This window comes from Athene cunicularia, assembly GCF_003259725.1.
Source record: "Athene cunicularia isolate RWA chromosome 9 unlocalized genomic scaffold, athCun1 chr9_part1, whole genome shotgun sequence".
NCBI lineage: Eukaryota > Metazoa > Chordata > Aves > Strigiformes > Strigidae > Athene > Athene cunicularia.
The window spans coordinates 8,592,106-8,608,690 of NW_020799110.1; the positions used below are offsets into that span (position 1 = coordinate 8,592,106).

The following is a 16,585-nucleotide window of genomic DNA, read 5'->3' on the forward strand; positions in this document are numbered from 1 at the left end:
AGGCAGCTATTTCAGCTGTCCTAACATATGGGGAAAGGATGAGCAGAAGCATCTTCTCAAAATTTTGAGCAAGTTGAGGCTAAAATATTTGGTAACAGTAAAGGAAGCATCAGATGGTATGTTCCTGAAATAGAGGCAGCCAAAGCACTGTTAGCAGATATTGTTCAAATCCTAACACATGCAAGTATTAATACCAAGCAGTCATTCTACAAAATTTAACATAAAACATAGATTGCTTTTTATTTAACTGCCTTTAAACCTGTATATTGTTCATAGAAATAACTGCAGCTGATATTTATTTTTCTCTTTATTCTTAACTAGGTTCTGAAATATGAACAGTATTTAGATAATCAGCTTGTGAGATTTTTACTCAAGAAAGCACTGACCAATCAAAGGATAGGACATTTCTTCTTTTGGCATTTAAAGTAAGCTTAACATCCTGTTAAGTGGTGGTGGGATTTCTATTAGCTGTAAACAATTAGTTGTTCTAAAGGCATGGCACACTAAATGTGGTTTTTACAGGAAATATTACCACTTAAAATAAAGCTTGTTTTATATTGGTTAAGTCATTATATAAATTAATATTTATATATTTATATATAAATATATTAATATAAATATCATTTATATTTATATATTGGTTAAGTCATCCCTTGCAGTTTCAAAAACTAGCTAATAATACTTAGTCTTATACTTCTTTTTATCTAGTGATGATTGTTCTAGAAGCAGGGCAGTCTAAGGAAGTCTCCCATATTGTTAGTTGTTTACAACTTTCACAGATTTCTGCTGTTTGAACATTATTTTGTATGCCAGATCCCCCACCAGTTTTTCTTCTAGAAAATTTTTACAAATGGTTGAGGCCTAAAGAAAGCAACCTAATTTGGCCAGATAAAGCTTTGAAAATAACTGTTCATACAGGTTTATTAACATCTTTATAGAGCTTGATGATAACCAAAATATCTCAGTGGTGTTTTTTACTAAGTATAACATGGGCTTTTGTAATTCCTGGTGTTGAGAAGGCTGAGCATAAATTGGCCTACAGCATACTGGATTGTAGCTAGGTCTTTCCTAAAAAAGCTATTCTAAGATAGTATGATCAGACACAGAAATAGAATCAAGGAGTCTTTGTTGTGCTTTCCGTTTTCTACTTTCCTTGGTAAACATCAGGCATAAGACATTAACTTGTTTGGGGGGATGTATTTTATGATTCTATGAAGACTGAGAGTAGCTAAGAACAAGGAAACTTGAGGGGCCACAGCCTGGGATTGGCTAAATGAGACAAGGAGAAAATGAAACAGGTTAGCTTTGCTCCTAGCAAAGGAATCTGGAACTTAAGTTGAAAGCTTGAGGTTTGCTACAGAGTTTCTGGAAGCATGGATTCTTGAATAAAGGCCAAGGGGTAGAAGAGGACAGGATGGAGCAAGAAGGAGAAAAGCTTATAAACCCTGTGCTGAATTAGTGGTAAAGTCCAGTCAAACTGAGATGAGTTTTGGGAGGTCAACACAAATTATTTACCTGAAAAGAGGGATCCATATGCAGCCCTCAGGAAGATGGTAAAGATGTAGCTTCATTTTTGGCAGCTCTATGTAGTCTTGTCGTTAAGCTATAACTGTTCTTCCTCTCTGTGTAGGTCTGAAATGCACAATAAAACTGTAAGTCAGAGGTTTGGTTTACTTCTGGAGTCCTATTGTCGAGCATGTGGAATGTACCTAAAGCATCTGAGCAGGCAGGTGGAAGCTATGGAGAAGTTAATTAACCTCACAGATATTCTCAAGCAGGAAAAAAAAGATGAGACCCAGAAGGTATTATAAGCTGTCCACATACCAAAACTGTTGCTGTTGAGTCACAGGAATTACTTAGAACTGTGTTTAATTTTATTAACTAGAAAAGTATTAATGCTAAGTTCAATAGATAGTATGTTAACGTAGAAGCTATAATATTCTGTGTGTGTTGCCATTGTGTGCCTCTTAAAGCAGCAGAACTAATGTTAAGGGTTTCAAGTTGTGGAATTTGTGACTAAGCAGAGTTGGCTATGTTGGAACTGTGTAAAACCATGCTTTAAAGCCAAAGCTAAAATCTGATACTTGCTTTTATTTACATGTAACTAGTGTCCTCAAAACCTGAATGTGATTATTTATCAGGTACAGATGAAGTTTCTTGTTGAACAAATGAGACGGCCAGATTTTATGGATGCCTTACAAGGTTTTATTTCTCCTCTTAATCCTGCGCATCAACTGGGAAATCTTCGGTATTGTCTTTAGTTTTGAAGTTTTGTCTATATAATTACTAAGCATTAGTTAATGTTAACATTCACAGTGTTAAGATTAAATGTTAACATACTAAATGTTAGTATCTTCAACAATAACTGAATAAAAATTGTAGAAGAGTAATTCATAAAGAGTGAAGTAGTTTCAGTGTTATGGTTGAACAAATTAGGGAACAACATGACAGCTGTTCCTTTAAGGTGACAGGAACTGCAGTCCTTTTTCCACTTGTAAGGAACATGCCCTGCCAAAGGAAAATTTACAATATAGCCAGCTTTTCTGTTGTGCTTAGCAAGCGGTTAACATTACACTTATTAATTTAAATTTGGAGCCGAAAGTAAAAGTGGTTGATTGTTGGTTACCCGTGCATCTTTAATTTGATACTAGTTCGAAGAGTTTAACCAAACAGGGAGAACTGAGTAGCATTATAGGAACATGCTGTGAGAATCAAATTATGCCTATTTCATAGAAACCTTATTTCTTTTTGTAGGCTTGAGGAGTGCAGGATAATGTCTTCTGCAAAAAGGCCACTGTGGCTGAACTGGGAAAACCCAGATATTATGTCTGAATTGTTGTTTCAGAACAATGAGATAATCTTTAAAAATGGAGACGGTAAGGAAAAATAAGTGTAATCCAAAAGCTATATGTCTTCATTTTCCTAACCAACCATTTAGTATTTTTTTTAAGGTATATAAAATACATATCTTGACAAAAACCTTAAAAACACATCTGAGCAAAACAGTCTTCTTTTCCAGAAAAAATAAGCATGCACAAGCAAATATTTATCTGTCGCGTACAAATTTTGTATGTTCCAAGATGCTCAGTCCATTGAGGGGGAACATGATAACCATTTAACACTTTGGGTGTTTTCCTTGAAAATATCTTTAAGATACTAGATGTGTAATCTCTAACTTCATTATCAACAAACAAAACATACACTAAACTATGCAAGCCTCATTTCTTTTAGACATACTCTTTTGGGGGAAAAGTAAAATAAAATGTAACAAAGTGTTCTGGTGTTATGAAATTTGCAATCTTTATGTATTTGACTATTCCAGACTTGCGTCAGGACATGCTGACACTTCAGATAATTAGAATTATGGAAAACATCTGGCAAAATCAGGGTCTTGATCTTCGGTAAGCATTAGAGGTCATTCCCAAGCAATACTGTTCTTAATGGGTTTTGCATTGGTTTGTTGCAAGAGATTGCTTCTGTTCTCCCAAGGGTAATAAACTGAAATGCTATAAATAGGCCTGTTTGTACATGTTAGAGTGACTTTTTTTTTTCAATTTATTTTTTAATAGCCTTCAGTTAGCTAAACTACTAGATTCTGTAAAGATTAAAATTGTATTCGAAAAATACTTCGGTCTCATTCAAGCGGGTGTGAGAGATCTACATATCAGGAATGGTTACAAGACCTAGCACACAGTAGCCACGCTGTAAGAGCTAGCACACAGTAGCCACGCTGTAAGACCTAGCACACAGTAGCCACGCTGTAAGAGCTAGCACACAGTAGCCACGCTACCAATGTTATTTGTAGGATTTGCTTTGAACAAGTTGCTAAACTTGCAGCCCTGTTGAGCAATGACTCCTTGTAGTTGGTATCTTTGTTTCAGTACACAAAGTAGGTATTACCCAGTCTGATGTGCATGCAGCTTTTGCACCTCTGAATAGTCTGTGGGGTACAGTAGTTTCTGTGGAATGCCATTCAGTATAAACTGTTATGCTTTGGGAAAACTGATGGTAGGCGGGTTGCACTTCTGAATGTTTGCCGTATGGTAGATTTTTAGGTTGTGGTGTAACAGAGCTGTCTCTGCACTGTTAAACCAAGTATGTTCTTTGCACCCCCAGTTCTCATATCCTCATGACTTAGACAAAAGGACCTATTGGTCTACATCTCCCATGCACCTGGGCAACTACTTTGTCTCTAGTACTGTGATGAGTGACAGAATTGTGGCTTTGTCCAAGAATGGTTTGCAGAGTTACACTTCACAGTTCTCATGTCTTCAAGAGTAGCCTCCTATGGAAATCTGCAAAAACATGTCCTCTCCCACATCTTGCCACCATTCTTTTAAAGATGCAGCATGGAGCTTTAGAAGAGAAGTTGAATAGATATGGTGTGATAGGCTCTTTTTTTTTGTTTGGTGTTTTGGTGGTTTTTTTTTTTTTAATAAAACCAAAAAACTCCCAGCTGTCCATCTGCTGTACTGAAAGACTGACATGAGCATGCAAGATGAGGCAGCTGAGGGACTCTGAATCTTGAGCAAGCTACAGATTACACTAATGGACAAAAAGAAAATCTCTTGAGGATCTAGAGATTGTAATGTGTCCAACTAAGGCCCCTAAACTGCATGTGTCTATGGTACAGAAAGTCTAACAGTCCAAAATTCATGCCACATCCCTAAGAAAATAGATGGATTTCACTGTTTCATTTTTAACCTTCAAATTAAACTTTTACCTAACAATGCAAGTGTAGACAGATACAAATATACTTTTAGTACCTGCAAATAAAGCGCTGTTAATCCAGAGAGCCCACCTCCACAGCAGCACTGTCGCTGGCTACATGTTGCAGTGGTGTTCCACAGGTTCTTTGCTTTTTTTCTGTTTTTTTTTACCATGGTATCACAGAAAAACTCTTGATACTCCAGTGTTCCTAGAAGGCTTTTTTTACTCTATAGGTGTGACACTTTCACTCCAAAAGGGAAACTTTAGGAGAGAAAAGAGCTGCTTTTAGGTACATGACCCCCTTTCCCAAATCTTTTAACAGAGGATGTTAAACATGGTAATGGCCATGTTTCTTTCAGTCTTTAAATAAATGATTGGTTTTGACTTGTTATGTTCAAAAAACTTTATCTGAGAAAACCAAGAAGTACAGACTTTGGGGGAGGGCAAGGAAAGAGACTGGTGAAAGGAAAGGGAGGTAGAAGAATTAATTTCTTCTACTTGTAAAGAGAAAAATGGGCTACTGAGATTATCTTTTGAGTTTCACTTACGGATTACAAAAAAGTGATTTATGATGTTCTTTTTAAAGAGTCCCTGAATAAACACCTGTTAGAGTTAGTCCATTTAACATCTGGATAAATTGTAATGTTCCTGACTGTAGATTCCAGTTACAATTTTATAATATGTTCGGGTACTATTCGGAAACTAGTTTTGAAGGTCCCGTGCTGGTTTTATATACAAAGTGTTATGTGCTACTTGTTTATGATAACCCATGAAATCCTGACATTGTTTTCTGAATGCTTAGATTCTGTCTTTAGAACTTCACTTAGAATGTAGTTGAATAGACCTTGTTAAATCATGCTGAATGCCTCCTTAAGAGTTTTTCCAGTGTATTCCCCAAGGCCTCCGAGAACATGTTAGTAAAATTTTGCCTTAACCTTTTGTCCTGATACAAAATTGAAGAATGACATTGGTGGATACAGTGCCTGGCATGTTACTGTACTAATACCTGGTGTGGTTTTTCTTCCACAAGACTAATGATTATACACCTGTAAAACATTAAAACAGACTTTCATGTCCTAACAAAACAGATGACACTTATCTGATAAGGGTTATCAAACATGCTTGTTGCTTGCTGTCTGAAAACCTAACTCTGTTAAAAAAAAAAAAAAAACAAAAACAAAAAACAAACAAACAAAAACACCAACCCATAAATAAAAACCCACGAAATCAACTCTTCATCTTACAGGATGTTGCCTTATGGTTGTTTGTCTATTGGTGACTGTGTGGGACTCATCGAGGTAGTGAGGAGCTCTCATACGATCATGCAGATTCAGTGTAAAGGAGGCTTAAAAGGAGCATTGCAGTTCAACAGCCATACGTTGCATCAGTGGCTCAAGGACAAGAACAAAGGAGAAATGTAAGACTTCCTATTGTTTGTTTTGCTTGTTCATGTTGTCTTTTTGATGGAGACTTCAAGACAACTATAGTTCATCAAGTGGAAAATTATATCCCATCTGTTTTGGTGGTTTTGTTGTGTGCTTTGTTTTTTTTCTCCTGCCCTTGTTTGCCTATTATTCCTGCTTGTAGCTCTTCTAATGAGTTTGAGTGGTTGGTTGTGTGACTTCTCAACAGTCAAGCATAAGTTGGAGGTATAACTATGAAGATATGGCTTAAATCTGTATTTTAACAGTAGCTCATCAAAATGAAAACTGCTGGACTTCAAAAGGACAGCCACTTTAATAGCTAGTTTACTGTTCTGTGATTTAACTGTAAGTACTACTGTTTTCAGAGTATGCTGAATTTCTTTCTTACTTTGATAAAGTGATAAAGTTGAGGAACTCTGCTTCATTGAGAGAAGATGGTAAAAGTTGGGCCTTCCTTAATGGGGAGGAGGGAAAAAAAAGAAAAAGAAGAAAATTTGCGCTTTTGTATTATTAGAATATCTGGAGGAAATTGTCTACTTTTTTGGTTTTCAATAGGTATGATGCAGCTATTGACTTGTTTACACGTTCTTGTGCTGGCTACTGTGTTGCTACCTTTATACTGGGCATTGGTGATCGCCACAATAGTAACATCATGGTAAAAGACGATGGACAAGTAAGATATGTTTTTCCTCATAACATAGCTTAAGGTCATCTCTCACCTTGAGATGAGTTTGGTTTTTTTTAAAAAAAAAAAAAAATCATCCATCTGAAGTATAAGTAAATTATCAGGTTTACTATAACATAATTTAAACAAGGAATTACTAATCTTAAAATACCTTTCTGTCTTTCCAAGCTGTTTCACATTGACTTTGGGCACTTCCTCGATCACAAGAAGAAAAAATTTGGTTATAAAAGAGAACGTGTGCCATTTGTCTTAACACAAGACTTTTTAATAGTGATTAGTAAAGGAGCCCAAGAGTGTACCAAAACAAGGGAGTTTGAAAGGTGAGCCTTTTTTTAAGCATTTAACTTAGAGTATTTTGTACCTGAAATGCTCTTTACTCCTGGTGACCTTTAATAATCAGACCTTTTAACTGAAAAGTAGTATTTTAATTGGCTTGCAGTGGGTATGTTTTAATTCTTTAGTCGTACATCAGCCATCCATTTGTAAATCAGTAGGGGATCTTAGCACTTAATGTGGCCTTCAGTTCATGAAACCTCACTTTAGCTTTGCAGGGTCAGCACACATATGAATAAAGATAAATTTTTAAACATCAGAATTTTTTTTTATTTTATACTTAAAGTCCTCTTGGGATTGCATAACTGCAAAACTGGAGAGTTCTTAAATATCAAACTGAGATCTCTTAAATGTCAGGCGTAATGCGCATTCAGAGCATTGCTGGTCACTCAGCCATGCTTAGCTCTCCTATAACTGCTGTGATACAAGCTCTTCAGCTGGCCTGTGTAGCTTGTGACACTCTGCAGAACCTGCCAAGAAAGGAGAACTTTAAAATAGTAATAAATAAAAAAAAAATAAATCTGTTGCTGTAGTCATTCTTAGTATCTGTTTTTCCAGAGATTCTGCCTTTGAGAGGTTGCAATTTAATCTTAATTTCATTATGTTGAGGGGAGAACAGATTTTAAATTAGTGTTGTCTGAATGCTGTTGTGGAGATCTTTTTGATTATATTTTTTCTTAACCTGACTTAAATGACTGATTTCAGCATAAACAGGCATTTCTCACCTAATGTTGTGATATAGCAAATGCCCCTGTCTTCAGTGCATTCACCAGAATATCTAAGGAGCAACAGCTTCTGCTGTCATAAAACTACAGGAGAGAAGCACATCTCTGATGATAACCAGGAAAGCACTGTTTGCAGCAGTATATCAGGAAATGTGTTTTGAAATCTGAAATGTCAGTAGCAATGACTAAAATGGCTCTGAACTGTCATAAACCTGGGCTGAATGCTTGCATGAATTGCAAATGAGGTTTAAGGCTAGAAAGCCTGTTTTCATTTTGGCTGTTGCGTTAGTCTGACCACTACTAATTCTTACAGAAGTGAAGATTATGGTGTTCTTATTAGACTAAGACTGTCTACTTCTTTAGTGTCCAGTTACCTGAAAACTGTTTTGGAGGTGAAGTAATGTGCATCTAATGAGGACATACGTTGAGCTTTCCCCCACCTCCCTTCTCTCTTCCAGGTTTCAGGAGATGTGTTATAAGGCTTATCTAGCAATTCGGCAGCATGCCAATCTCTTCATAAACCTTTTCTCCATGATGCTTGGCTCAGGAATGCCAGAACTGCAGTCCTTTGACGATATTGCGTACATTCGAAAGACCCTTGCATTGGACAAAACCGAGCAGGAAGCTCTTGAGTACTTCATGAAGCAAATGAATGATGCTCACCATGGTGGCTGGACAACAAAAATGGACTGGATTTTCCACACAATAAAGCAACATGCTTTGAACTGAAATGAAAGCAAAGAAAACAAGAACTGATGGCCCGCTTTGTGGGTACTGCACTGTTAATACCTGTTAGCAGCAAAGACTGGTTGCATAGGAATTGCACAAACCACGAACAACACTAGAATTTATGGCAAGAAAAGAGATGAACTGTTCAGACAACTGTTGAAAAATAATGTAAAACAGGGTTTCAGATAGCACTACAATTGTACACTTCAAAAATTAAGCTTTAGTATGATGTGTGACTTCATGTTATGCCTTAAGCCCAAAAAGGTGAACTTGGAAGAATGTTTTCTTTTTTCATTTGATAGGATGAATTAGAAGGAAAAATAAAATAGTGCTAGCATGAACATAGAGTCCATCACACATTACCTTAGATCTGGTACAGCAGGTAGAGACTATGCTGGATTGAGAAGAGTGGAAAGAGAATTCAAGTGACAGCAAGTATTTAAATGCAGCATAGTTTGAATGGAAGGAATTTTAAGCTCAAAGATCTAAAAACAGTAGTGAGAGGACAGTGCCTTTTAAATGTGTTCAGAGGCATTAACGTTTATGGGGTTTAGATGACCCTTTGATTTCTGGGTCCGTCATCTGCACAGTTTCTGAAAGCAGTAGGAAATAGGCCCATTCAGTATGGTGTTTCTTCTGCTCAGTATTTCTAGGGGTGCAATTCATACTGTCACAAAGAAAGTCCCCATCATCCCCAAAAACTGACTAACCTGGAAATTGAATGGTCAGAATTGGGTTTAGTGCAACAGAGAGTTGTAGTGTTCATCTTAGGTTTGCTTTAATCTAACTTGAACTGAATAGATTTTTTTCATACATGTTTTCCAGTACCTAAAGAAAGGTGAGTTATTAAAATTATTGAAAGATTATTTTTTTATAAAGGCTATTTATATAATAGGAACTATTATTAATATATATTCTTTATTTACATGATTTGTCCAATATTCACTCTTTTAATTTTGCAGCCCAGTTCTATCTGTCCAAGACTCCCGTTTCCATTAACGTCACTGAAGGTGACCAGATATGCTCCTAGGACCAAATTCAGCCCTGGTGAAAGAGGACACAAGTACCATTGAAGTAGTGGCAGATACACCCACTAATGCCAGAGGTGAACTTGTCCTAAGTCTCTTCAAAAAATTTTGGGCATCGCTCTTCACATTACTGAAGTGATATGCTGGCTATTCAAGGAATGTACATTTAAACCCTCAGTCTTTGGGTCCACCATTTCTCCTCTTTCTTCCTCCTTTGGAAGTTCGTTGTTTAATCCAGTAACAGACACATCAGAAATAGCAATTTAGATTTTCAACATGATCAGTAATAAGCAGTTCAACATACAGCAGATACCTTGGCTAGCTCAAAGCATGTGGAGTTACCAAACATTTTATAGATTTGTCTGTTTTGTGTGTGTGTGTGTAATATGTATTTGTAAATCTAGTTGTCCTCTAACACAATTACAATGTGTGCAATCAATTAAATTGGCACCACTTTTTGAAACTGTTTGGATTACCAAGGATTTCAGATTGCCCTTATGCACAACTTCAGGTAGGACTGTTTTTTCTAATTCTTAAACAGGTTTCTTTTAATTAGTGAAGCCCATGATTCTGCTGGTGATGTTCACCCTAACATTTTAAACTTGCTAGATTGGCAGCACTTGGAGTGAATTCCAAAGGTTTGGGGCTTTCGGGGGTTCAGCTTATTCACTTGCAAACACGCACCAAGGTGCCACTCAGAAAGTGCAATACCACATGTAATATAAAATATGCTGACAGCTGGTGTTAGATTAGAATATAAGTATATAAATAAACACTACTTTGTGCAGGCTGTACTGATGAGGTAATGAGTGGTTGGCTTTGTTTAGCAAATTGTAATATATTAAAAATGTGCAATCAATTACATTATGAAAGACTTTGGGGATTGTAAAGCCAGGACTTTGGTCTTTCAAGACATTTTCATAGTCAAGATCCTGCAGCTGATTACTGCATGTGTGGATACTTGATCTTGTGGGGGAAACCTGTTTTTGTGAAAACTACAGAAGTTCCAAGAATAGTACGGGGAATGTGAAGTTTTATTTCCTTAGTTCTACTAAATATTTTGTAGTCAGACTTCCCCTTACTCTCTTCATTGACTGTTACATATTCCTTTTTGTTCATATGAATATTTTAACTCCTGCTAACCTTAGTCATACTTTTCCAGAGCAAAATTACCCTTGTATGTATTACTTCACAGTCAACACACTACTGGTTTAGCGCTCTTAAAACATGGCTTAGTTTCAACTTTAGTTCACAAAATCTGAAACCCTGTTGGCTGTAACTCTTTATTTAACTGAGTAAAACTGTTGCACAAATGCCACATTAGGTGCTATATTATCCTTACTTATCTGGTATTGAAACAATGCTTTACCTCGTTTATCTAAGATGGTCAGCCTTTTCCAGCCTGGATGAAAAGATCAGCTCAAATTTGTTGGATGTTATGAGCCCAACTTCTTTTGTATTTTGCCCCTTCCTAGTCATTTACTTCTGTAAATATGAATATAAATGTCTTTCAGTTCAAGCATACAGTGTTCTGCACCCTTTTTGTACAAACAGAAAGGCATGAGGAATCAGGCTGTGTTTCCAAAAGTTACTGCAACTAAATGTTGTGCTCAGCTATGGAAGTTGTTATGAACATCAAATAATAAAAGAAAGGAAACTTCATAGCGATACAGACATCATACAATTTGGGATTGGAATAATTACAGCCTTTTAAATAAAATTTTTAAAGAGTAGGAGAAGCTCATGGGCTTTAAGCAGTTGTTCTTACTATAACCAGGATGGGCATTTGAAAAACATTGTGCCAGTGTTTCAGGGAAAAAAAAAAAATAAAAAAATCCCCTTTTCAGCTTCAGAGTGTTCAGTCCTAATTACCTTATCCTGTTACACTAGTTTTATGCTGATGTAACTTCACTGAAGATAGTGGAGGTACTGTTTACTTAGATTGGTGTAAATGAGAGGATGTCACCTGTTCTTGGTATCAGAAATAAGATCTGCTTACAGACTCTGAAAGCACCTGTAACTGAGCTCTGGATTTTTACAGAGATTGCTTGGAATTTGGAGATTCAAAAGATGTTCCCTTTATTCTGAGAATTAGTTGCATAAAACACTAAGTAGCTTACTTTGAGCTTGAATTGAATCTGAACACCTTGTTCCTGCAGTATGTTGTAGTTGGACAACCAGAGCAAGGAGCCCAGGATTGGGCCATGTTTTATTACAAAGCATTAGAAAATGGTGATTTAGTGAAATATAAATTTAAAACCAGTAACTTTTTCAACTGTGAAACTGATTCTGACAGAACAGGATGCTGCTGATTAGTTCATAAAAAAATATATTCTTTGCTTTCCTAAAGGTAGAAGAAAAAGCACCTGTACTGACATATATGCACACTTCTCTGTTTTGAAGGGGTGCATTAGTAGTTTTTTTCATAGATGAAACAGACTTTCAGCATAATTTTTAAAATAAGAAAAATTTAAATAAAACCAAAACTGTTAGTGGTTTGGTATCTTGTGGAGAAGATATAAACCTGCATATTAAGGGCAATATAGAAAATACCAAGCTTGTAGAGAACTTTATGTGATGATCCTGCTGTTGATGGTTTGGAGGGTTGTTCTTGTCTTTTTTTCCAACTTTTCCTTTTTATGTAAAATAATAAATGCCCTTAGTGGTCGGTAGCCCATGTTTGCTGACAACTTGAAGGTATTTTCTTTGCTTTGTCATTTTATAACTGGCATGTTCCAACATCTGTTCTCAATAATAATTGTGAATTTCTCCTGTTTTGCATGTCTGTACAGGTTGCAGACCTGGGCTGGACCCATTCAAACAACAAATATCAAAAAAGCCACTTGAAATTACTATTTTGTTGATGTCTTTGACATCTTGAAAATGATTCAAGTTAATGAAAATGGTGTGGTATTACAGAAAGAATTGTAACTTGCTGCTTCTAAGACTTTTTTTTAAACTTCTTTCTCTTGTTTTAGTTTTACTTGAAAAAGAACCACACATGTTTTTTTTAAATACTATTTAGCTGTGGATGTTGTTGCAGATTGTTGAATCCCAATTTAATTTTGCAATACATGTTTCGTACAAATAATGAATTTGTATCTTTTTTTCATGCTGAAAGTTGTCTCAGTTTAGGTAAGGCTCTATCTGTCCAAAATGACATGTAGCTCACCACCCCTGCAGCTGGTGTGGTCTTTCTGGGTTGTTTTTTTGGTTTATTTTTTACATCTGTGTTTAATAAAGGGAAGCCAACTGGAAACTGGATATAGACGTTGTGTATCTCCATACACTAACCAAATCCTGTAGGTTCTGGTCTTTGAGAAATTCTGATTTCACTTTATGCTGATACAACACTGACTTCATCAGAATCACTGGATTCACAACAGCCTATGAAATCAGAATTAGACTCTCTGTATATTAAAGTTCCAGATTACTTGTGTGATTCAGCATGAGATGTTCTCTTAATGAGAAGAATGCTTACTAACTGCCCAGTTAGAATTGACAATTTTACTTCGAAATAATCTTTATTCACTAGTGTTTTCAGCTCTCTGATTCGTAACTATTGTAATCTTGTCTATAGTTTTTTTTCATTCTTGAGATTTCCAGTGTTTTTATTGCTTACTAGCTTAGAAGTTTCTTCTTCCTACACTGTCATATTGTAAAGACTTGTTGAACCCACACTCAAGAAAAATAGTTGTTCTTAATGTGCAGTACAGTATTCTTGACTTCTGAGCTTTATGGGATAGACTCTTAAAAAGTATGAGGTCTTAGTGTCTTGGCACTCCTGACTCTAAACCAGAGGTGTGTGTCTCTGCCCCCATCTCTTCCTCTCTAAAAACACCCCTCTCAAACACCCTCATAAGACCAACATAAAATACTTGTTATGAGGAGATCAATTGAAGCAATGCTCTGCCTGTACTTTGAAGCTAGCATCCCCACTGGTTTGTATAAATGTGTCTTATGGTTAAGTGTCCTTACTGTCACTTCTATATGTGATGCAATATTCCTTTGGCATAAAAAAGGCTAAAAAATACACTAGTCTATCTTGACTCTTTCTGAAGAGTGACAGATCCCCGGTAGCAATTAAACTGGCTTAGGAACCATTTAGTTCAGTGTAACTGCATCAGTTTTGTTAAGAACCTGTTCCAGTAATAAAATTAATCACGGTTAAATCTGACTTAATTGTGCTGCTGAAGTTACAGAAAGCCTAATTCAAGCAGAAGCTGTTTCTTTTAAGAACCTTATGTCTGTTGTAGTTTAGTTACTCACTGAGAGCCAAAACATGGATATTCACAGCTGCAATCTCATTCTGCCTTGTTTCTTTGGTTTAACTACTTTTAGTAACCTATTTCCAGGTTTTATGAAGTGTTCTATATCCTGGATTATCAACTGCTCCAGGCTGTCCAAAGTTGTCTTACTGTTTCGTTTGGGGCAGAGGAAAGAAAATAAGAGGTGAGGAGATAAATCCTCCTCTTGTCTTACAGCTGCTGTGGTCCAAATTCTTCATTTTCTCTTGTGAAGATAAATGTGTAATTCATCATCTGGGAGTATCATCCTTTCCCCTCGCACCTCTAAGTTTTAACTGTAAATATCCACATTCACTATCAAAATCCACTTCCCTAGTAGAGAAAAGGATTTAAAGTATGTATGTCTGCAGTCTGATGTCCTGGATTCTCAGGCTTGAAATTTTGAAACTATTGTCACTGCAACTGGCACCACAACTGCAGGAATTTTCACAGAACCTCAAGGTTGGCAGAAATCTTTGCAGATCATCTAGTCCAGCCACCCTGTTTGAAGCAAGGTCAGCTAGATCAGGTTGCCCAGGACACCATCCAGTGGGGTTTAGAGTCTGTCCAGGAAAGAAGAGTCCAAGGAAGAAGTTTTTTCTTAATGTTTATATGAAATTTCTTCTATTTCATTGCCTAATGTCCTTTCAGTAGGCAGCACTCAGGAAAGCCTTGCGTGTTGTCTTTATTCCTCTCCATCAAGTATTGATATATGTTGACAAGATACCCCTTGAGCTTTCTCTTCACCAGGCTGAGCAGTCGCAGCGCTCTCAGCCTTCTCTCCTATCCATCATCTCCATTGCCCTTTGCTGGACCCATCCAGTATGTCCATGTCTGGCTTGTACTGGGGAGCCCAGCACAGGACCCAGCACTCCAGGTGTGGCCTCACCAGTGCTGAGCAGAGGGGCAGGATGAAGGGTCACCTCCTTCGACCTGCCGGCAATGCTCTTCCTAAGGCAGGCCAGGATCCTTTTGGCATTTTGGATAAATAGAGCCCATGAGGATGTCATCTCTTGATGCTGGTATGTAACTTTGAAGCTGGTAGCAGTTACATGTCTGCATCAAAAGGGGATTATGAACACCCACCAGTGCTTGAAATATCTTTTAAAAATGAGACTTTTTTGAAATAACCACTACTAGGGGGGTTGGGGGTGGGGGGAGGAATGTTGCCATGTGTATGTCATTCTGTGATAAAGGTCCTGTGGTAAAATAGTTAGAAAGCAAGACATTTTTAGTAATAATGGGCCAAAAAAAGTATTTAAGATGCAGCAAGATGCATGTGTTGTCATACTGAGAATAGTCTTGCAATACTTTTAAACAAAAAACAAACAAAAAAAACCCACAACAACCCACAACACCTTTTTTCCCTTTCAGCTGTGCTACTCAAGTTAACAAAAGTTTGGCCTATGATACTTATTGTAGCTCATGTTCATGGGAAACTGTAAAAAGTCTGCTTTTTATTTATCGTTGCAGTCTGTATCACATGCTGTTTATTAAAACTACTTTTGTTTGGTTTTTATCACACTTTTGAGTGTTAATGTATATGCTAACAACTAAATTAAAATAATTTGGTTGGTACATTTGTGAATTCCGAAGTGAGAATTTAAGGAATCATCGGTCTTGGAGGTATGACTTGGTGTTGCAGCTCTGCTTTCAAAAAAGGCTAGAAGAAAGGGAATAAAAATGGTGTACATCAGTTAATTTGAAAGGGAACAGAAGTAGGATTTGCATTATTTATGGGTGGGAAGTCCTAGGTGCACATGGCATTCGTTCTTGTTTGATCCTCAAAGTAACTTATTTTAGATGTGGGATGTAAAAGTTGTGATAAGAGAGCAGATACTACTGAAGTGTTTCCACTGGATGGTTTTAAAGCCCCTACTAAATCAATCTGTTTTGGTTTTGAAAAATATCTTTCAGGCTTTCATTACTGAAACTATATTTTAAAAAACCAAACTAGGTTGTATTTTTATATGCAGTGCTTATTTTTGAAAGAGTGAGAAACATCTGGGAAATTACAGGCATGTTTAAGAGCATGGAGCTGCGATGAATTGCTTCTGTGGACATGTTGGTCTACTTTGGACTTCGGTTGCTAACAGTTATTGTGGGAGGGATGTGAGCTCTCTTGCTGAGAATTTCACTTTTTTGGAGGGATTGGGGAAGCGTTGGTGTTTGTTCAGGTCACTTCTACACATTTTTGTCCCCAATAAGCTTTAAACTTTGTATGCTGCTCAGATCTGTTTCAGATCACCACCACCTGGCTTTGAAAGGGGCTGTTCCTGCAGGTGCTCAGCCTGCACTGGATCAAAGTCTGAAATAAAAGGTGGACATCATTATTCTTAGATTTATTTTGAAGCTCTAGTCTGGAGAGTCTGAGTCAAAGTATGGCTAATGATTTTGAAGTAGCTAGTTCGGTAACCTGAACTAACAGATTAAACTTCTGTTTATTATAGTGTAAGTTTTACTCTTTATAGTAGCTATGAAATAGGTATGAGTGGTTACTACTTTGTTTTAAATGCGCAGGATGGTTCAGGGAAAGGGGATCATCAGTTCTTGTTCAAATGCAAGTTTTAGACTTCATTGACATTACTATGGTGTGATTTTTTTGTGGGGGTTCTAAGTCTTGATCCCTAAAGCATCAAAAAATTATGGAAAACTTGTGAAATAG

At 36.8% G+C, this 16,585-nt stretch overlaps 1 protein-coding gene across 3 annotated transcripts in view; it reads left to right on the forward strand.

Moving 5' to 3' along the window:
* Positions 1 to 15,261, forward strand: part of PIK3CA (phosphatidylinositol-4,5-bisphosphate 3-kinase catalytic subunit alpha) — a 36,293-nt gene extending 21,032 nt beyond the window's left edge. For 2 of the 3 annotated variants that reach the window (XM_026854718.1, XM_026854719.1), the window contains 9 exons: positions 322 to 425; positions 1,631 to 1,802; positions 2,142 to 2,248; positions 2,755 to 2,876; positions 3,323 to 3,401; positions 5,957 to 6,127; positions 6,690 to 6,807; positions 6,988 to 7,139; positions 8,336 to 15,261. In XM_026854718.1, the coding sequence (XP_026710519.1) occupies positions 322 to 425; positions 1,631 to 1,802; positions 2,142 to 2,248; positions 2,755 to 2,876; positions 3,323 to 3,401; positions 5,957 to 6,127; positions 6,690 to 6,807; positions 6,988 to 7,139; positions 8,336 to 8,606 (1,296 nt within the window). In that variant the 3' untranslated portion in view covers positions 8,607 to 15,261. The remainder of the gene's footprint in view (positions 1 to 321; positions 426 to 1,630; positions 1,803 to 2,141; positions 2,249 to 2,754; positions 2,877 to 3,322; positions 3,402 to 5,956; positions 6,128 to 6,689; positions 6,808 to 6,987; positions 7,140 to 8,335) is intronic. The other variant, XR_003399009.1, reaches the window with a different exon arrangement.
* Positions 15,262 to 16,585: the final 1,324 nt, after the last annotated feature.